This window comes from Lissotriton vulgaris, chromosome 11 (assembly GCF_964263255.1).
Source record: "Lissotriton vulgaris chromosome 11, aLisVul1.2, whole genome shotgun sequence".
In the NCBI taxonomy this organism is placed as follows: Eukaryota; Metazoa; Chordata; class Amphibia; order Caudata; family Salamandridae; genus Lissotriton; species Lissotriton vulgaris.
Window position 1 is genome coordinate 97,974,472 of NC_141699.1, and position 23,446 is coordinate 97,997,917.

The following is a 23,446-nucleotide window of genomic DNA, read 5'->3' on the forward strand; positions in this document are numbered from 1 at the left end:
CTTAGCAACACTGCTTCATCTATTCCGGGGTGGAACAAAGTCAACAAGGAACCTAATGGCGCACAGGTGCACTGCTGTGACCATTTCCAGACCCAATCTGGCACCCGGAGAATATTCTAAATGTGAGGGATCATCTTTGGTTTGTAAGAGTATCCACCAGAAAAAGCATTTGCAAAGGTAAGTAACTTATTTATCTGGCCTTTTGGCATTTCTTCATTTGCCATACCAGCCATCCATGGTTAAATCTCTAGTTTTGATTCCAGTTATTTAAAGATTCAATACATAGTGGGACATTAACTTGGTGTTGATATTCCTCTTATGTACACCTTTCAAGACTGTTTAGTAGTGTCTCTTGACTCTGAAAGCTGTCTTCTTAATTGCTGCTATGTCACCTGTTTGCAAGAGTGAACTGCAGGTACTGTCAGTGCAACCACTCTACACCCCCTTCTTCCCAGACAAATTTGTGCTAAGGACTTTGATGACCTTTTCGTCTAAACGCTTTTCTCTTTTTCATTTTAGGCATCTGATCACTCTGTCAGTATTCTTTGCTCTCTGCCACTCCTCAAGGAGGAGCTTTTGAGGAGAGGCTCCATCGGTTGGACTCAAAGGGGCTTTAGGTGTTTTTAATTCACTGTACAAAGGTCCATTGATTGGATAATCAACTCTTTTTGGAGAGGATTCTGTCAAGGTGGACATTCCTCTACATCAAGATCTGCTATGCACGGGCCAAAAAACATACCCCTCAGGGTCTGAGAGCCCATTCCAACTGGAGCAAGGCAAAACAATAGCTTTTGCACTACAGGTGCCTGTCCTTGATATCTACCAGGTTGCAACGTAGTCATTGAACCTTATGGTCCATATGTTCATGAAGCACCACTGCCTTGACAGATTGGCCCTGTTAGTTCTGCATAACATTTGTTCTTGAGCCCACTTTGGTATCTATTCTAAAGGTGAAGAATCTGTGGTTAGAAGTATCACCCAGAAGAATAAATTACTTAACTTTGGTAGTGTTCTTTCTTTTTGATTCTCTTATCTAATCACATATCTCTCACTGCCTTCCCACCTCACCTTTCTTTGGTGTGACCTTTGTTTAACATCTAAAAATGTGCCAAGATAGAGCAGAGTTCACTGTCACCTACAAAATGTTTAGTGCTCTGCGTCTAAGGACGTGTAAAGTGGAGGAGACATACCGATTTCAGCATGCAGGGGAGGCGCTTATATATGCAGCTCCTTTCTGTCAATTCTGGGGCAGTATCAGGCCATCATGGGCTGCGCAACACCATCTACTGGAACATGGGACCCTTGCTGGAAAATTCTGTGGCTCCAGACTGGTGTCTGGTGTTTTTTTTTTTTTTATTGAGGAATCTGCAGTTAGATAAGTATCCACCAGAGGCATTGCTACCAAACTGAAAATAGGTTTGTTCTTTAATATTCATTTCCTGGAGCCTGGTTAGAAGCATGGCATGATCAATTGTGCCAAAGGTCACAGAATGATCTAGTAGGATTTGGACACCAGCACTATTGTCATCCACAAATCTCGGTAGGTGAACCAAGACTAAAATTAGGACCAGCTCTATGTTGTATCCAGGATGGAAGCCTGCCAGAAAAAAATCCATTTGTTCAAGAATTATTCCAGGAATGGTAAAAGTGAGATCAGCTTTTCCATTAATAGCTGTTAAGGAATCTATTACTAACCTATGTTTCTTACAGATATATCGTTACCGAAGGTAACTTGTTCTTTACTTAATCTGACTTTTTAAAATTGACTTCGCTTCTAAATAGTGAAGATTCTAGGCTTAATTCAGCAGTTTTTGGACAAGGTATACAGTTTTGTGCAATAGGTGTCTTTTGGCCAGACGTACAATATTAATCGTTTACGATTGACAGATAGAAAATGTTAGCGATTCACTATATGGTAATTGCAAACACCAATATACTAATGTGTGTTTGACACATTTTGCGATTTCCAGTGGGTCACAGCTAGACATTCCTCATTAATATTCATGATGCAGGTCTTGGTTTGTGACCCATTAGGAATCACAAAAATAACAGGGATGGTGGCCTGCTGGAGTCAGTAGACCTTCATGTATGTTTATGATTGCTTTTCAATAAAGCAATTTTTTTTAATTATAAACATAACCCATTTTCCTTAAAGGAAAACAGGATGCGCTTCAAAAAGGAAAGTGGGACCACTACCTGCTCTTAAAAAAACAGGTTTTACAAACATTTACAAAGGGGAATGGGTCACTTGGGGACCCCTTCCCATTTGCGAATGGGTTACCACCAATTTTAAGTAAGTCTTAAATGCGAATGTTCTGTAACCGCATTATTATTATTCCTCCGTAGGGACAAAACACCAGCACAGGATTACACCATTAATACATATCTCATATATCGTAAATTACACATTTGACATTATTTAGTGCAGCAAAATTAAAAATTGACGAATGAAATCATAATTCACTTTTTCAGACTGCAAGATGATCATAAATTACACCCCAAATTAATATTCCCAGTTGCAGTTTCCTAGCTCCCTTCAGTGCAAACAGACTCCATTGCAATTCAAATAAATTATACAACTTCAAGTGCCAAAATTCAAATGCAGGAGGTTCTTCTTGTAACCGATCTGAGGCGATACATAAACAGGCAGCAGTCATAGCTACAAATAAGAAATATCTAAATTTAAATAAAGCAGTGCCCTGTTTAACATTTTCACCTATCCCTAAAAGCATCATAGATGGAGAGATCTTCACAGTAGATTGTGTAATCATTGAAAGAAAATTTTCCATATGTATCAAAAATTGACGTAATTTACAACAACTGAAAAATATGTGTATACTATCAGCATTATCAGCTTTACATCTGAAGCATTTCCCATCGTATTGCGAGCCCCACTTCATCATGCGCTCTGGAGTATAATATAAACGAAAAATAGTTTAAAAAAAATTGCGCCTTCAAAGTAGCAGATAGGAATGCTTCCTTAGACCTAATTATTGCATCTTCTCTTAATAAAGAGGGTTCTTCCAGCTGAATCTGCCAATATAAATTAAACTTCTGCAAATCATCAGGTCTGTATTCCATTAACATACTATACAAAAGCCCAATTTTCTCTCCTTTACGAATCGCCTCAACTAAAGAACTTTTTCCTCCATGGATATGTTTTCTATTAATAAAATCTCTTAATTGAAGATATTTGAAAAAAGACGACTTTTAAAGTCAATCTCTCATAAGTAGCCAGTGACCCATCTGATTCAAACAAATCCCCAATCAGCACTATCCCCAAGCGTGTCCAAACTTTGGCTACTGTATCATGAAAAACACAAGGTAATATTTTGTCCGCGTTAAATGGTGTATAATATGACACTTTCCCAATTTTTATCATTCATGCCACCTTTCGCCAGACTCTAAAAGCTGATTCCAATACCTTATAGCGCGTTCTCTTATAATAGTTCCCCTCTAACTCTTTGAATAAGCTACGTTGTGCATAAATTCCCAGCAATAAATGATATATAGAGGGTGAATCTGCCATATTCTCCACTGGTTCCTCTCTCAATAACAATTGCATTCTTTGTAAAAAACAAACATAAAATATAACAAAAAGTCAGGGATAGCCCGTCCCCCTCTCTCAATCGGAAGTATCATCAGCCTCATTGCCCTCCGAGGTTTCCCTGGAGACCGGTAGAATCTTGCACAGGTAGACTGTAATTGTTGTATATGTTGAAATGGAATCTCTAACGGTATAGCTCTGAACATATATAACGCTTTTGACAAAATATGCATCTTAATAACATTGCCTCTTCCTATGATTGTTAATTGAAGTCGTCCCCATCTTTCTAACTACTGCTTAATGTGTCGGTATGTACTATTCCAGTTGGCTTCCACAATATCATTCATAGAGGTCTTAATTATTATACCGAGATATATTACCTCTGATATGACTCTAGGATCACTGAATCGCATATTCTCCGAGCATAATACTTGAGTCTTCCCAGAGTTTAATTTATAGCCTGATATTAAGCCAAATTCTGAAGCTAGTCGTTCAATCTCTATTAATGCCTCACCAGGATTAACAGTCATAACTGCCACATCATCCGCGTATGCGAAAAACGTGTGTGCTATATTTTGTACTATGAATGGCTTAATTAAAGAGTTATTAGATGGTTTATTTAATGAGGGATTTATAAATAGTGCAAATAATAATGGGGAGCAGGGGCACCCCTGCCTTGTACCTCTTGTAATGCTAATCATTGAAGATTTCCTCCCCATTGCAACAATTCTCGCATTTGGAGCAGAGTATAACACACATATTGCTGTCATAAAGTTATCCCCGAAGCCGAATTTCCTCATAATCTCCCATAAATAATGCCATTCAACACTGTCAAACGCTTTCTCTGCGTCCAGTAATATTAAAGCTACTGCCCGTTTTTCGGCTTGAGCAATATCCATTAAAGTGATTACTTTATTTATATGTGTCATGGTACCACGTTTAGGAATGAACCCGTGCTGATCTAAAGAGACCAGCGGGGTTATCACTTTTGAAATTCGATTAGCTAATATTTTTTAATAGGGTATTAGTAAGGGTTTTAACCTTCTTGTCAATGTAGGGTCCTCCTCTAATAAAAGCTTCTGCTTGAAAGAACTGTGGTATGCAGCTAAAAGATTTCCAATTTCTCTCTGGCTCCTTGGGCTTCCCATAATGTTCAGAGCAGGTATGTGGCCCGCTGACACTCATTTAAGAGGTAAATCACGGCTGGAAAATGGCATCACGTAGGTGGTCTGATGGGTGCGTGGGTTCAAGATTAATTTTGTTTTAATTAAATACATTACCTTGTAGATTTCGAATAGCCATCATTGCTCATTGGTCTGGAATGCTTCAAAATGCTTACCAAATTCAGTGTAATATAATAACTATCACATTCTTATCTGCTGTTCATCTAAAACTCATCCGATCATAACATACATTTGTTTGGAATATGACCCGCAGCCCTTTTTCTCTGTTTATTCATGTCCTTTTGAACTTACAGTTTGTAACTCTTTAGTAGGCCTCTGATACTTGACTACTTTCTTCTATAGTGGTTTCCAGCCCTGAGCATTTATTTTGTTGCCAGTCATCATGAAGTACAACGTTTATTGGATGTAACTTTACAGTGTTTTTACTTTGTTGGTAGCAGCTGAAAAATATTATTTGGGCACTCGTCATATTTTTGGAAGACTGCATCACTTTATTGTTAGTGTCATGTCATAGCGCCGGGACGCTCTTCGGAGCAGCTGAGCGCTCTACAAAACCCACAGTAACATAACATAACATAACCTGTGGCAGATCCTTAACACAGCCAGAATCCATTTATGATTTTCTTAATATTTTAAATTACTAACATGGCCTGGTACACTTACTCCCTTGACTATATTTATAGTAGACTTCAACAGTGGTAAGAGATAATTATAATAATGATGGTAACCTGATATACATTTTAAGGAAGAACGTGGCTTATAATCTACTGGGAATATGTAATATTCGAGAAGCTGCCTGGATACTTTTTCATGTACTTAGGGGAGCTAGATGGCAGTTAAGAGAAAATTCTACTTTTGTATTGAGTCTTCACTTTCAAGGATAAATTCATTGCAGGAGGTAGCAGAGGATAACTGCTCTAGTATGTCCTTATCGCCAGCCTTTTATTTAGCACTTTTTGTAGGCCCAAAATCGAGATTCAAAGAATGTAAAAAAGTTTTTTAAAAAACAAAGAGTTCATGCGCTTAAGACTGTTCCTAGTTGGTCTGAATTTATGGCCATTCTGCCTGTGAACGCAATAGTGGCAAACCTGTGGAAGCACCACGGAGCAAAGATGCCCTTGCCTCTATTTGTTATTTATTAAGTTCTGGCTGCATGAGGCAGATTTTGTGGCTTATCAACTCATGTCATCGTATGTACTTCTGCTTTTTGGAGAATCTGGAGTAGAAGTGAAATTAAGCATAGAGTAATGGGACTTGAATTTATTGCCATCTGTTGGTTGTACGCTTTTTTTTTTAATGAAAAAGAGGGTGGCAGGCTCTTTTTGAATTCCCATGTCAGTCTGTATGGTAAGAACACTTTTGGCCTTCTTCCTCCTTTTCACCCTTATTGTAGGGCCTACTTTGTTGTCTCAATGAAAGGTCTCTTGTAATCTGAAGCACATCTGTATCTGTACATTCTCTTTCATGTCAGTATGCTATCTACAGTAACCAACTTTTCATGAATAGCCTTAGATCGTCTTCTGTTCTGTCCAGCATCTAGACTTTGGTTGCCTTGCTTTGTTTCCAGTTCCCTTCTTCAATATGTTTTGATATTATTAATGGCTTTTCTGCTCTTGTTTCTTAATGAAACTGGGCAGTCTAACGGAAGACTGAGTTAACTGTGCCTCTTCATCTATTCAGCCTATTCTATGAGTGAGATTCTGCACAACCTCATTTAACTTGTCCAATTTTTGGTTGATCTGCGTGGCATTCTATTTGTTCTAACGTAGCCATAAGTGTGTTCCTTGAAGGAGAGTTTTCCCTAACTGCAACTGGAAAGTTTGTTTCGGAAAGTTACCGGAGATGTCTGCTTGTAAACGTATCCGTTCTCTTCTTTCTGTCTTATATTATTTTGCTGGAGTGTGAAAAACAATTTTCAGTTGATATTTTGAAGCTCTCTAGTCCTGATTCAGCATGTTTTTGTCATATTTGTTCTTCATAGAGCAAGAGGTATTAGTACTAAATAGAATGTATGAGTGTATTATGTCTGTCCTGTTGTGTCTAGATCAGTGATTCCCAAACGTTTCAGACACACAACCCACTTTTTAGAGCGACAAACATTTGCGACCCACCGAGCTTTAATGGACGTGAGGTGGGCAATTTTTTTTTTAATCCTACTAAAGCATCATGTGGCAGCGCACTGTCATTATTGGACAACACATTTTCAATTGAAATAGGCTCTAAATGTGCGCAGTCATATAGTCTTTACTGATAAAACTATTGCACAAAAATTATAATGTGTGGAAATCGGGTTTCAGTGAAGAATTATCAGTTGTGCATCACCAAGTAAAGTGTCTTGATTTGTTTTGATCCTGGTAAAATCTTTGCTTGCATCACACTTCTGAATTACAATAAAATTGTTTTATTTTGCACAGTTCATTTACAGGTATTTACATGTTGTTGTGTGTTACAAAAATGTCACCCTCCAGCCTTTCCTTTCACACTCTCTGTACTCCAGCACAATTGGCACATAATTCACTTTACTTTTCTTTCTTTGATGCAAAGTGAGAGGAGTTTGTTAACACCAATCGCTATGTTAAACGAGGATTTGCAATGCAGTAGCTCGCATATTTGCAAGAGTTTAAGCTATTGGCATTATAAATGACAATGCCTTTTATTTATCGGTTTTAAAAACAACACATAAATAAAAAGCATTGTCATTTAAAATACCAATAGCTCAAACTCATGTAATTGCAGGACCTATTGCATTGCAAACGCTTGATTACGTCTCTGTTGGGAGATCTGCTGAGAAGAGAAGGTATAGAGATTTCACAGGAAGTGTCCCGCACTGAAAGCTTGGCAATATCTGCTTCTGCTTTTCTGCACCCAGCAATGAAATGAAGGAAACTACGGGGTGAGATTTAATTCAAAGCATTGGTGTCTCTTGTGGCTGCAACAACAAAAATGTTTTATTTTTTTCAACGAACATGCTTTAATCAAGCCATGAATCTGATAGACAATAAGGAAAAGCCTACTTTTGAATTTTCCAGAATCATCTATGAGCTGGCAAAAAGGACAACAGGGCGGTGGCTTCGCCAAGGGACCAAGAGAAAGGATGTGCAAAAAGTGTCCTTCACTTCTGTACACCCTTCAGATGCAATGGAATCAGCACTGCTGCTGCATCTCAGTCCTCCACAGTGGCTGCGAGCATTAAAGATTTTATACATTAAAATCTTCCTGCAGATCCTTCTCACAGATGGCAAAATGTACTTTTGCCCAAACAAACCATAGACGTTCGAGTAATGGCCCCCCCAGGCCCGCACAAATGAGCGCCCAGATTAGGAAAGCGCTCTGTGCTGCGGGCCGGGGGTGCCATTACTCGAACGTCTGTGGTTTGTTTGGTGCGCTAGTAAATTTTGCCATCTGTGAGTTGGATCTGCAGGAAGATTTTAATGTATGAAACCTCTCTAGGAAAGCAAAGAAACACTTCAAACACAGACTGATCAGACAACACCCGAGACACTCTTCGTAGACACTTACCACTGCTCCTCTACAGGGCAGATAAAAATGGACTTTATCTTCCACACTGATAGACCCGATAATTGGACCAGCATTCTTAACACACATCTTACCATCTCCAAAACTACCAATTCATCCCATAGCCGCAAACTGACGACCTCGCTCCCGAACCACCTGATGACGAGCGGAAACACCTCTATAACCATCTACGCGAATGGCACAATCCTGATACAGGCCAAGAGCGTTAACCTTGAGGTCTTCAACTCCCTCTCCCTCTCCTTAAAAAAGGCCCCGCGATCTCCATGCGAACCGGAGCGACACCATCCCTCCCCCAGTGAGCCTTTCTCGACAGGGGAGTCACGGGACCCCCCTCTCATCCTCTTCGGGATCCCCCTCTCCACCATTCCGCGGTACCTACCGCAATTAGTCACCACCGAATAACGTTCACACTCCCTCAGGAAGTCGACCTGCCCTCACCTGCCCCCCCCCCCTTCCCTTCCTGAAATCCGGGACCGAATACTTCCCTCAAGCGCAGCCTCCTCACAACCCCTCACCACTCCCTCGCCACATGAGAGCCAATGCCCGACTAGAGCCGACACTCCTCCGGCCCATGAGTCCTCCCACAATCAAACCAGACAGCTACTCCCCCCAATAACCATCAGGACTGGGACACCCTCCCCTCCTTCAACAACATCACAACAGGTACCCACCCCCATCCCCCAAGGGCACCCCTGCCCCAGACACCCTCCCTCCCCCATTGCATACTCCCTCCACCCCCAAGGTCAATGCCGCCACAGATACTCTCCCTCCCGCTTTGGATACCACACCGCAGCGCCTCTCCCTCCTGGTAACGCAGCTTGAAATTCTGATCTGAGGCCTGAACGAAACCCTATCAAACCTAGTCAGGACTTAAAAGCTCATCCAGACCCCCACAGCGCAACTTATTCCCACCCAACCCAATTGTGACAAGATACCACCAGCCAGCGAGCCTCATGTCCCCCCCCCAGATCCCATATCCCAGAACCCTGTTCCAACAGGAAGGGGAATGATAAGCGCTACGAAAGACCCAGAAGAGCAACAACCTCACTTTCCTCTCAGGAAGTGGCACAACTAGCCTCATCCTATGACCCCCCTGCTATTTCCTCCCCCAAGTCCTTGATCCAAGTAATTACGGGATTTAGAAAAGAACACCCCCCCCCTTGAGAAACACTAGACCCCCAGTCCACCTAGCCTGCTTACCTAGAGAACAATCCACTGAGAACAGAAATAAAGAAGAGCCCCCCCCCCCCATCCACTGCATGCTCCTTAAGTGCAGATCTGCCTCTAAACACGCAACCAAACTAGCAGAAGCCTTCCTCTCCCATGATATAGACATTGCCTTCATCACGGAAACCTGGCTCAACAATCTCTCCTACCCCCAGCATGGGCATGCTGGTGCCTCCTGGATTCACAATGATCAATGAAGACAGGCAAGGGAAAAGGGGTGGGGGCATAGCAATCATCCACAAGATCAACATCTCTATCACGGAAACTGCCTCCTGTTTTTACAGCTCCTTTGAATGTCTCTCAGTCAACATTAAAACGCATGATACCAGGCCTACACTTGTCCATCTTCTGTACCACCCCCCCAGGCAACTCCTCTGAATTCGGGGTCCACCTCTCCGACTTAATTGCCCACTGCACACTAGGTAACTCTAACAACATAATTCTGGGTGACCTCAATCTAAGATGGAACGAAACACAAAACCTGCTCATTCAAAACCTAAACAACCTACTACTAAAAAACAACTGACCCAACACTGCCTATAAGAAACTCATCATAGAGGAGCAATCCTGTACGCAATTATCGCCAAAAGCAATGCAATCTCCATTGATCACATCCTCACCGTAGACTGGTCCGATCACCACATAGGACCAAATTCAACACCCCAAGCAAAACCCTCCCAAATGGGTCAGAAACACATCCCAGATCCCTCAACTGACCTAGAAGAAAAAATCAGCTCGCTCCTCCCTAACACCATTGATAACCTCTCAACCACTGAACTCACCTCTCTTTACCACTACAATTTGATGCTCACCCTGAACCCCTACAAAAACACTTGAGGAAGTGCAGAGGTAATGATAGAATCACCCTCCTAGATATCGTATGCAAACAAAAGGATTCTATCAATGTGTAAGGGTGAATATTTTTGTTTTTTCTAAAAAAGTGAGGACCTAATGTCTAAAAGTGAAGGAATGCCTCTCTGCAGTTGGCAGAAAAAGGCACTGTGTGTTTTTAAAATACCCCTCACACACTATGAATCCCATAGTGTCATTCTCCCATCATTGGGGTCTTCCCGTCCCAATACGGGGCGGGGCGGGGCGTGCTAAAACCAACGAGGTGCGCTGGAGCACTTAGTTCTTGATGATAGGCTATGTGATTGGTGAGGACAGTGGTAAGTGATAGGGAGTGTAGGGACCTATATACGTGAGTGTGTGTACAAAAAGTTAAAAAATGTTTAAAAATTCCCTGGCTAGTCGAAAAAATATATTTAATGGCTTCGCTGGCTGGGAACGTTAAAAAGGGGTTAGTAAGTAGATCAATATGTGTAGTCTACTATGTCGACATGACATGATTCGTAGGCAGTCCCCTCCTGCCTACTCATCAGGACCTCTGCTGGTCCCTACAAACAAGTACTCAATTGTAAATAAATGTAGTATGCCTATTGTCCTAAAACCGGACAGCAAAAATCGGCTGCCTGGTTTTGCTTCAGGGCTTGAGTTGGCCTGTGTGAAGCCTTAATGAAAAAATACCTATTGTGGTCTCTGTAAAGGAAGAGGAAAAAAGGAGGAGAAAGAAAAACCAAAATTGTAAATGCACATCAATAAGGCACATGGTAGTCAAGACTCAATGATTGCGTGAGTCACAATGTGGCACGGTATCGGTGCACAAATACAGTTTGATTATTTTCAATGCGTAATTGGTAATGAGCCAGTGAACTGAGTATCAGATTCCTTGTTGATGGGTGGAGTCACCCTATGGAAACTTAAACACAGGTCGGATATCACACTTCGACACACAACACACACACACATTCTCAATGATCCGATGGTAGAGGGTTCATAAGTTGGTTGAGTCAAGAGGTATTTAGACTCCACAAGGTTCCAGAAATGAAATAAAAACCAGAGTGAGTTGAACGAGTAGAGGCTAATGGGAAAAAAAAGTTGTTAACAAAAGCGGGTTAGTTGCCTAGGAGAAATCAGAAATTCAAAAACGCAAGCACCCATCACTTTAAAATACATACATTTGAATGATTGATGCGGTGCCTCATGAGCCTGCGTCTTAGGGCATTTGCGGTTAACTGTGGAGAAAATGGCGATACAATCACTCGAGATGTCAGTGAGCGAGTGCTGATTGTCTATTACAAAACGGCTAAAAATGGCGTTCAACCAAATTTTCCAGACACTTGGTCGGAGTCTCACTTACGTGACCGCTTCAATTGTTCAAAGTTGTTCCATACCCTGCAGCAGCTCCGTGGGTTTACCAGAGACTGGAAATGTTCCTTGCTCTTATACTAGTATTCGGAACAGCTGTGTCATCCTGGATCGCTGTAAGGACAACTAGAGCGCTAACAAAAATGGCCGCGTCCGGAGGGACGTTGCCGGTATTCTTAGTCTATTTCCTTTGCCTCAATGCGCGATCCTCCTAATACTTATAGTCCATTATAAGGGATACATTTATATTCATCTCGCTAATGAAGTGTGCATGGTCATATTAAATCTCAAAAAAGCGCGAGCCTGAAAAAGTTAAACTAGAGCAGGGTGCGCTAATCGTCCAGGGCAACATCCTGTCACTGTTTTGACAACTAGACGACTAACAAACTGGCCGTGCCCAGACTGACACTGCCAGTGCCCGAAGTCTGTTGTCTATTTCCAATACCCCAGTTGCGATCGTCCTAGGTGTATCAGTGAATTTCTGAGAGAAAACACAATTACATTTGCAGCAGGACGCTGTATGAGCAAGTCATTATCAAATCGAGGAACACAGAAGGAATGTTGTAACCAGGGACAAAACACACAGAACATCCATGGCCAAATCCTGATATGGTTCAGTAATACTGTTCACAGGTGTTGATGGTGATAGCCATGTCTTTTAATAAAAAAACTGTACGGTGTATGTCAGGTGTTGTAAGGATCACATAACCTGGGGTTTTGCCATATTTCCTGTGATTGCTAAAGAGTACTGCATATGCAGTAGTCATGAAAAAGAGGGTGGAAAACCACCGCGGGCTCATCGGGGTAAGATTATGATGTCTTTTTGCAGTCTGCACAGATTTTTGGTACCTGTTAGTGGGTAATTCATGGAGCGCAATTAAATTTGTCCCCACGGAATGTCATCGTTAAGACCGGTGTTGTAGGTGTCCAAACGAAACAACCACCTCTGTTCTTTTTCCAAGAGCATCACTTCTCTTGCCACTTGCTCTATTATTGACCAAACAATGTCTTCCATTTTGTGGCCCATTTCCAGGAAATGTGCAGTGAGTTTTGTGCTCGCTCGCTGAGATTTGATTGTACTCTTGTGTTCCCCAATCCTGGTTTTTATCGCCCTACTGGTCATGCCTACATATTCAAGATAACAGGGGCATGTGATGAGGTACACAACATTACTGCTATTACACGTGGTGAAGCACCTCTGTTCCCAGGAGGAACCATTCCTGAAGGTCAGTTTATTGCTCTTTTTTATCAGACAGCAAACTCTGCAATTCCCACACAGATGGTGGCCTTTAACAAAAGCTGTGTTGTGACTGTGGACTCTGTTCACATTTTTGGGTCTGGTATGTACAAGAATGTTTCGTATACTCCTTCCCCTCCTGTGGGAGAACATAGGTTTTGGTAACTGAAGGCCGCCGCTGTTTAAGATCTTCCAATGAACCACCTTGCCCCCTTGAAACTAAAAAAAATCTAGGATCATTCACTCCAGATCATGGTTCACTACCGACATCAATGAAGAAAGAATCCTGCTGTGAGCTGCAGAAAGAATCTGAGGAACAATCCCTCCGTCCTCCATCGCGATCAACTCCTAGAAGCCCACAGGTCCTACAAAAAGCACATTAAAAACAAAAAGACAGCTTTCTTCTGCTCTGCTCTAGACACCGCAAAAAAAACGACCCAACGAGCTTTTCAATATCATCAGGAACCAAACCTCAAAACCGTTGACATCCACAACACAGGCATCCAAAGAACGATGCGACAACTTCGCCAACTTTTTCACCGAAAAAATTGCCAAGATAGATCTCTCGCTTGGCTCAAAGCTCTCCCCCTCCATCGAGAACATAGCATCGAAAAAGCATGATAGCGACTCCGTGATTCCCCCAAAACATTGGTACTCCTTCATTCCCATCCAGGAAGCAGAGATAGTCAAAATAATCTCCAATGCTAAACCCTCATCACATGCCCTCAATCAGCTACCCCTGCACCTGGCCAAAGACCTGAAGCTTGTCCTAGCCCCACTATGGTGCAAGATCATTAACAGCTCTCTGAGCTCCGGAAGTGTTCCGGACTGCCTCAAAGTAGGCCAAGTTACACCTCTGCTGAAAAGCCAGGGCTAGACACCGAGGATCTGAATAACTTCAGACCTGTATCGAACCTTCCTCTCCTATCCAAAATCCTGGAAAGATGTGTACACCCTCAGCTGACCCAACACCTGGATAATGTCAATCTCCTAGATCCCCACCAATCGGGCTTCAGAAACGGTTGCAGTACCGAATCTGCAATCCTCAATATCATTGGCGACTTATTCAAATCACTGGACTCCGATCAATGCTGCCTTCTCATCCTTCTAGACTTATCGGCCGCATTTGATACAGTTGACCACAAATTGCTCATCAAGATGCTTCAAGAAAGGGCTGGCCTTCAAGAAACGGTCCTCCACTGGTTCTCTTCCTTTTTCCACAACAGCTCACAAAGAATACAAATTAAAAACTTTGAGTCCGACCTCCACTCCGCTCTCAGGGGTGTCCCTCAAGGATCAGTGCTCTCACCTTAGCTTTTCAACATTTACATGGAACCCCTTACCACTCTACTCAGGAAATCCAACATCTCTTTTCACTTATATGCTGATGACACGCAGCTTTATCTGGAAACCACCTCCGTTGACAACATCCAGAGACTTAACGCCACACTCAAGGAGGTGCAACTATGGCTCACAAGTAATCACCTGAAACTCAACCAAGAGAAAACAGAAATACTCCTCATCTCCAACAAAAACGACAACCCCCAAATTGACGCCTTCAACAGTAACCTCGACCTGGCGGATTTGGTAAAATATCTAGGGATCACCCTAGACCTGAAACTGGACATGAAAAAACATATTTCAAGATCTACCAAAAGTGCCTTTCTCAACCTGAAACTACTTTACAAAATAAAACCCTTCCAGCCATCCAAGGACCTCCAACAAGCCACCCAAGCACTGGTAGTCTCCAGAATTGATTATGGGATTGCAGCCCTGACCGAGCCAGCAAAATCACACCTCGTCCCCCTGAAGACAACCTTTAACGCAGCTGTTAGGATGGTCACGGGAACCAGGAAATTCGATCACATCACTCCTGCTCTCAGAGAACTTAAATGGCTCCCATTTGAGCTGCGAGCCAGCTTCAGACCAGCCTGCCTCACACACAGAGCCCTGCACAGAGGCAAATCCGAATACTTCGCCGTCAAACTCAAAAGGGCCGGCCAGTCCAGAAACCTCAGGAGCTCCAAAGCACTGCTACTCATCCCGCTGAAAAGGCGCAAGCAAAAAACCGCAGCCAAATCATTTTCCGGAAACGCCTCTAAAATCTAGAACTCAATTCCCCCCCACATCAAAATGACCCCCTCGTTTTCTAAATTTACGAACCTACTCAAAGTCCTCTTCCCCAAACGATCTTGAGTGAACCGATAACAGCCAAAAAAAAAAAAACTTTAGCCGGCTCTCCTCCTTCCCTTAACTTGAAGACCGATGACACCGACCCGAGACAAGGAAACGTTTTGGACTGCCGTCCTGACTGAACAATGAATCCGCTCAGATGCTCGTCTGGTTTGTCCTGCACCCTCCTGCCTCCCCTTTACCCCTCCTCTTCTGTGTGCGTTCGTTACCCGGCCAGAACCCTCATGTTATACCAATTATCTGTACTGTTAATTTGCACATAATTGTACATGTTGTGAAGCGCTCTGTTACACTCGGGTCCAGCTAACGCTATATAAAAAAAAATAACAAATGACCATAGCATGGCATGCTAGGAAAGATCAGTGTCTATAACACTGCCTCCTTACGAGGGGGTGCAGGGGCTGCTTCCCTTGCAGTTACTTACATCCACAAGGCAGACACAAGATTGTCACTCGGTGCAAGCTGCCAATAAGTCAGCCAAGAGAGATGTTCACTTTGAGAGACGGTAGGCTGATCTGACGTGCGACTGACTGAACAGACAATTTGACAGCGCCCCGTCCTTGGCATAGATTAGGTAAAAGTCCTTCAATCTAGCCACTTGCCACTGCCTGCCACCTGGTGCTCAACTGCTCTCTCTCACACACCTTGCCGGGTTGAAGAGGAGCGTCACGTCTACACAGGAGGGCCTGGCCCGGACTTGCAGCTTCAGCGCTGCAACACCTCACCTTTCCAATTGCCGGTCTACAAATCCGCGGACGTCTGGGTGCTCCAGGTGATAAGGTAGCTGTGCGCACAGCCTTCAAAGAGCCAGCCGCAAATGGGCAGGTCTTGGAGGTTGCTGATGGATCCTGCCCCCAGACTCTCAAGCTCCTTGGCTCTGACTGCTGTGGTGATTGCGGTAACGGCCTTGCGGTTTCGCGGCTCCTACTCATCCATGTGTCCTTTTAGAACTATATAAAGCACCACAGAAGTTCCCACAGAGCGGGACATGTTTTGAATACCACTTCAGTTCTTTCCAGGACTTGAATGGCTAGCCAGCTACAGGACAACAGGGAGGTATGCAATCGAACCTTCTGGGTATACATGGAAGCATACCACTTCAAAGTTAGCAGAACAAAGACAAGCATTATAGCAAATAGATCTTGCATTTACAAGAGTTGAAGCTATTGTCATTTACAATGCCAATAGCTCAAACTCTTGTAAATGTGAGACCTATTTCTCTACAAAGCAGCGCCCGCCGTTGCCCGGCGCTGCTTGAAAGTGAAAGCGGGCATGGTGAGGAAAGCAGGAGAAACACATTAAAGAAAATAGTGCTTACAGACTAAATAAGACATACCATGTTGCAACAAGAGTAAAAACGCCAGTCGCCATGGGAGGTGACAACTGCAGACAAGGCGGTACCAAGGAGGGACTAACAAGCCTAATATTTACTGGCAAGCCAGCCTTTACGAAGGACAATGACACAAGTCAAAAAAAAATAGGTGTGGAGAGTGGGTGGGTGGGGCTTCTCTTCCATACTCCACTGCAACAGGTCGAACTGACTCAAGCTCGACCTAAAAAGCAGCAATTTCTTAGAAGTCATAGCCTGACATTTGACCTCTGTCTGATAGCGCAGTAAAAGTGGCACAATAAATTCAGAATTTAAAGGCATGTTTATTCTATGGCTTGGACTTTCATGACTCACCATAATTTGGCTTGCGACCCACAGTTTGGGAAATGCTAGTCTAGATTATTTTCTATGCCTTCACAGGAATCAGCTGATGGGAAGTTGACAACAATTTTCTCCTCAGAACCACAATGCTTTCTGGCCTGTCTTGGGACTAGATGTAGGTAATTGTAAATTACCGATTCGAAAATACAGAATTTTACTGATTCGGTATTTTCAAATCGGTAATTGCAATGTAGATAATAATTTGGTAAAAAATACCGAATCGGTATGATTCGGTATTTACTGAATCGGTATTTACCGATTCGGTATTTGCCATTGATTCCTATGGGCCTGGAGGCCCATAGGAATGAATGTCAATTACCGAATCGGTAATTACCGATTCGGTAAAATTGGATAAAAGTCAAGGGTGGCAGGGTGTCACTTTGACACCCTGCTGCACACCTGATTAGTGCTTGTGTGCTCATGTGGCACACATACATGCCCTAAGGGCATGTCTGTCTGTCACATGGCACAGGTGTAAATGCACATTTATGCATTTACATAGGAACTCCTTATTTATGTATTTATTTATTTATTTCAAAGGTTTTATATAGCGCTACTGGACCCAAGAGTATCTGAGCACTTTACAAGGATGGTGAACATAATGAGATAAAATTCACAAATTAAGCAAAAAAAAGAGTTACAGTATGATAATGCATTCAGCGGGGCTAAGGGGGCAAAGAAACAGAGATAAAATTAAGTGGAAAGTGAATATTAAAAGTTAGGAGAGAGAGGGGGGTAGGGGGAGTGAGAAAATGAAGGGATTGAGAGGGGGTGGGAAGAGGAGCGGACAAGGGAAGAGAAAGGAGCAGACATGTTAAGAGTCAATAACATTAGATATCCCAGTATTTGTTGAGAAGAAGTACTTTGAGTTCCTTTTTGAAGAGAGGGTAAGAGGGGTTGTATTGTAGGAGCGTTACCAGAGAACGCACAGGATTGGGTCTTTTGACATTTGAGTCTGGGTGGGATCAAGACAAGGGAGTTTGTGCTCCTCAGGGACCTGGAGCAACCAGCTTTGGGTAGTTTCGTTATAAGGTAAGAAGGGGTGTTTTGGTGAAGAGCTTTGTGAGTGATGCAAGCAATCTTGTAGGTGTATCTTCCTTCTATTGGGAGCCAATTGAGACTTTTGAGGACGGGGGAGATGTGATCAAATTTTTTACAATCAGAGATGAGTCTCGCAGCTAGATTGAGGACAGATTTAATCGGTGCAAGATGGATTTTAGGGGTGCCAGCCAATCCTGGAAAGGACAAGCGATTGGACAACAAGTTTGAAATCGTCTGCTGGAATAAATGCTTTAAGTTTCAGGAGGTTGAGAACGGTGAAAAGCACACTTTTAGATGCATTTTTAATGTGGGGGAAGAGATTTAGATTCTGGTCGATACTGATGCCTATGGATTTGACAGAATTAGAGGTGGAGAGTGGGCAGTTAAGAGCTTTGATGTCCTTTATCCAGAGTTGAATGGGAAGGGAGTTGTTTGAATGGGAAGGGAGTTGAAATCAGGGATGATTTCAGTTTTATTTGGGTTCAGTTTGAGATGGTTCCGATGGAACCAGGTTTGAATTCTGGTCAAGGTCTCATTGAGGTGGAGAATGTCTTAGTGGGATTTGATCTTGTAATATAAATGGGTGTCCTCGGCATAGAGGTGGTAATTGATATTAGCTTGTTTGAGGATGAGGGTGAGTGGTTCCATGAACAGATTAAATAGGGTTGGGGAGAGGATGGATCCTTGAGGGACGCCGAGTGAGACAGGTTGAGGTTTAGAGAGAAAGTGGCTGAGCTTGATTTGCTGTGATCTGTTTTGAAGGAATGAGGAGAACCATTTGAATACATTGCCATCTAATCCGAACCGGTCTTTGAGAGTGTTGAGAAGGGTGGGTTGGTGGACGGTATCAAATGCAGCTGAGAGGTCGAGGAGAATTAGTAATGAGGATTCCCCTTTGTCTAAGGAGCGATGAATGTCGTAAGTGATATTTAGCATAGCAGTTTCTGTACTGCATCCCTTTCTAAAGCCGGATTGAAAAACATCAAGGAGGTTGAAGGAGGCGATATGTTTCTCTAATTGCAATAGGACACATTTTTGAGGGCTTTAGAGAAGGTTAAAGATAGGGCGAAGGTTGTTAAGGTCATTGGGGTCAGCAGTGGTGTAGTTGGTGGTAAATAACGAATCCTTAAAGCACAAAAGCACTATTTGAAGTGCTTTCTACATCTCATTTACCGATTCTGTAAATACCGAATCGGTAAATGATGATTCGGTAAATACCGAATCGATAAAATACCGATTCGTAATTTACCGAATCAGAAAAATAGCCTCCTACATAGGAAAAGGCTTTTACTGGTCGGTAACAGACGATTTTGGCCGTTACCAACCGGTAAAAGCCTACCTACATCTAGCCATTGGTCTTTTAGGTCACACCATATCGGGATATGTATTGTACTGGCTTCAGACCCTCCTGCTGGTAAAGATCCTGTCCCACTCAGACCAAATGTCTCTTGTTCTTAATCACCTTTTTTGAGCTTTAAGCATTGCCCTTCACAATATGTTGAGCTTGTTGCAGGATCCTTCTTCATTGTTACTGTTAGGTGTGTTTTTTGTGGTTTCTTATATCTATACTGGCCAGCTTCATTTGCTTTTGTAGGACAGTGTACAAGCAACAAAGTCCAGATATACTATGCTGGCGACTTCAAAGTCATTCTCAAGAGTTGTGGAGTATTTCTCTTACCTCTAATAGAATATTGGCCCTTAATGTGTAAACCTGTTGCTCTTTGCCACATTAGCTACTAGTGAACAGTACCCTAACACAACAAAACACATTATAAAGAATATCTCACACGCATCCAATAGCTCCATTACACTGAAACACAAACATTAGTAACCATTTTTGAGACTTTAGCATCTCAAACACAAAACGGTTAGACAAAATGTTATTCATATGCATTACAAACACACAGAACGCATTCAGGCACCATGTTTACATGCAACACAGCTCAGACCATTTTCAACTCCTGGGCAACAGGTATATAATGACCTAGAGGTGTGTAATGAATTGACTTTGTCTGATAGCCACATCTCTCAGTAACGAAATAATACACCCACAATTAAATTAATATGACTTTCTCACCAAATATAGAGAGAACCAGAACACATTATCCAACACTCTTCATCACAAGCTGACATAGGCTGCTAATTCGGAACTGTGTACAAGTACTACTGGAACAGTCATTATTTCTAGAAGACTTTATTACTTGTGTAATATACAAATGCCCATAACAAAATGTAGCACACACCTTCAGTAGGCTGATATAAAAGCTTAGTGAATTAACAAGTTCACTGTACGCAGTGGTCTATATGTAAGGTGAAAGTGATAAGTATAGTTCACTCAACCTCTCACCCTTTTGAGGATGATAAAAATGAGTGCCATTAAGTTGAGTAATGCAAAAGCAGCAATTGATGGACAGAATGCAGAACAATGTCATACATTCACCCCAGTACAGAGATCCGGGCCTGAATCTATTGTTTTTTTGCTTCCCAAGCCATTCCAGCTTGAACCCAGCCATATGCAAATCAGTCTTGACCCTGCACCCAATGGGAACAATCTATCCCGAACTGCCAGGCCAGGTACTCCCTGGACTGGAAACAAGCGTCCTAGGACCGGTTTGGGGTTTCACCCCATATCAGCCAGGATAGCCTGACTCCAATGGCATGGAGAGCACAGGACCCACGTCTGGGCATACCCGTCCCACTCGGGGTGGCAATGCAAAAATGATTGATGGACAGAATGCAGAACAATGTCATACATTCACCCCAGTATAGAGAGCCGGGCCTGAATCCATCGTTTTTTTGTGCACCATGCCATTCCAGTTTGAACCCAGCCCCATGCCAATCAGTCTTGACCCAGCGCCCAATTGGAACAGTCCAGCCCGAACTGCCATGCCAGGATGCTTGTTTCCGAAAAAGGTCCAAAGATACTTGTTTCCAAAACCAGTCCCAGGATGCTTGTTTCCAGTCCAGGGAGGATCTGGAAAGGCAGTTTGGTCTGGACTGTTCCCATGAGGCACAGGGTCAAGACTGATTTGCATATAGCTGGATCTAAACTGCGGTGGCGAAGTGAGCTAAAGAACGATGATGGATTCAACACAGATTTCTGACTGTGGGTGAGTGCTTGATAAGTTTCAGTGCTCCGTCCATCATCTGTGTGTGTTTGTTTTATTAAGTTGAGTAATAGCACATGATTAGCGATTAGAGATGATTCAGTTTGCTTAGTGCAGGTATACACTTTTAAAAAGGGTTTTATTGCATGCTGACATTCATTCTGACAACAATAAATGTTCTAACATAGAGACTTAATGTATTGGTAGCGCCTCTATGATTTCATAGTTACAGCTTCCTAATGATTCTCACTTGTGTCTCTTCAGGTGCCATCTCTCCCTGAAGGTGCAGATGCCTATCACGCAGTGCTGAATGAGTTGTATTACCTGCTGGCAGACTATCACTTCAAGAACAAAGAACAATCCAAGGCCATTAAATTCTACATGCACGACATATGTATTTGTCCCAAAAGGTCAGTGATGCCGCAGGTTTGCAACATCAGCCTCAACACACATACAAAGTTTTAGCATAATATGGGAAATAGGTAGAACAAAGGACCCCAACTAGTAAGAGCTGCTAAAGTTGCTGGTGGGCTTTTTTGTGTTTTTGATCAAGTGATGATCTTTTCGCACCAGATGTCTGTATCTATAATTATATGGTTAGATTCAAGAGTATAAAGCCTTCAACATTGCCCAGTTATGTCATTAACTCCAACCTGACAGTCTCAAAATATGAACGTTTTTGTTATAGCTGGAGTATGGTTGTATTATGGTTAAGCTAGTTCTTAGATCTAATTACAACACAGTTTGTTATTTTTAATAAATGTTGGTGTATTCCTGTTACACGTCTTTACCATATTACATGTAGTGTATTGTAATAAGGAAGGTGCTATTCTAGCAGTAGCATAACTGTATTCTGTGGAAAACATTTAAAGTTTTCTAGCTATTGCTTCACAGTGCAGCTATCCTCAAACCCAATGTTATGAGTTCTGTAAAATATACTTTGGCCATCTTACGATTGGCCCTGTGTTATGTGCGATATTTATCGCACTGAAAAATAACAATACCCCGGAGTACAAGATGTTCGAGGCATATGAGCTGCAGATCACACACTGTGCATAGATCGCCATCTGGTGTTGGGCCCGGATGCTTGCACTTGTTGTATTGGAAAACTCTTTGGAAGTCTCAAGATAGGGGACTCCTCCTTTGGACAATAGTGCGCATGGGCATCGACTCCATCATCAGATCGTTTTTTTCTGCCATCGGGCTCGGATGTGTTTATCATGCTTCAGTTCGGTACCGTTACTGATCCAACTTTCGACGCACAATCCTTCACCATTTTCTCCGATATTGTTTCGATCGCGTTCCCTATTCGATACGCATCTCTACATGCTCGAATTCTTTGATTCTGGTAGTCGACGCAGGCCTTCGGACCTACCTACGCCATTAGACCTGACTCATGGAAAGTACTCCTTTTAAAAAGTGTCCTCAATGTGGATCCAACTTTCCACACACAGATCTTCATGAGGTGTGTAACCTCTGCCTTTCACCGGAGTACGATGCCAGAGACTGTCCAGCTTGTGCCTCTTTCCGCTCCAAGAAAACTATTCGGGATCATCGAGCTCGAAGAAGCATGGCTCAATTGTCGACATCCATTCCCAACGACATCTTCCAGGAGGGCGTCTATGTACCAGAGCAGGAGAGGGTTGAAGAAGGCCTCCTCAGCGCCTCCGAAGCACTCCACTTCGACATCAAAGACATCTCTCCGGGGCAGCAGGTCGTAAGTAGTGACATCGACCCCGACCCACTCCCTCCACCAATCCCCAAAAAGGCTTCTGTAACCCCTTCACCCTCCGGCCTAGGTGCACACCGGGACAAGATTTCCCACGTCCCACCTTCAAGCCCGACAAAGAGGTCGACAAATAAGCCTTCAGCCCATCGGTGCCAAAACACAATTTCCGGCACCCCTCCGTGCCGACCACTAGTTCCACAACGGCGCATTCGGCACCGAAACCTACTGGCTCAGACACGTCCACTCCGAAAAAAATGCCTTCGGAACCGAAAAACCCTCAGAATGGTAAAAACAACCGGCTCCACAGGCTCCTTCAGAACTCAAGCCTCACGATTCCAAGCCTAAAGAACATAAATCAGTTCCAGATTTGGTGCCACGCAAGCACTCGGAACCGAAAATAATGGCACCGGAACAGTGAATAGAGGCAGAGCGAGAGCGCTATATAGCAGGGAAAGTTGAAGTAAGAACTTACTATGAGGTTGAGTCATTAATAGCCAGGGGGTGATCCTGATGGAATGAGGGTAGTTGAGCGGCAGGGGGCCTGGAATGAGGGAATGTCAGGTTAGATTAAGGGGAGATAGCAGGAGCAAGAGGGACAATTTGCTAAATGAGAGCCCAAGATCTTACAGAAGGGTGATTGTGACAGAGTGGAGCCTGGAGCAGCGGCAGGTGATAAGTCAGGGAGAGGAGGTAATGTCCTGTCCAGGACTGAATGGGCACAATGC

At 43.0% G+C, this 23,446-nt stretch overlaps 1 protein-coding gene across 4 annotated transcripts in view; it reads left to right on the forward strand.

Moving 5' to 3' along the window:
* CABIN1 (calcineurin binding protein 1) overlaps positions 1-23,446 on the forward strand; it is a 1,446,726-nt gene that overhangs the window by 700,641 nt on the left and 722,639 nt on the right. For all 4 annotated transcript variants that reach the window (XM_086942778.1, XM_086942776.1, XM_086942775.1 and 1 more), the window contains exon 23: positions 21,257-21,402. In XM_086942778.1, the coding sequence (XP_086798904.1) occupies positions 21,257-21,402 (146 nt within the window). The remainder of the gene's footprint in view (positions 1-21,256; positions 21,403-23,446) is intronic.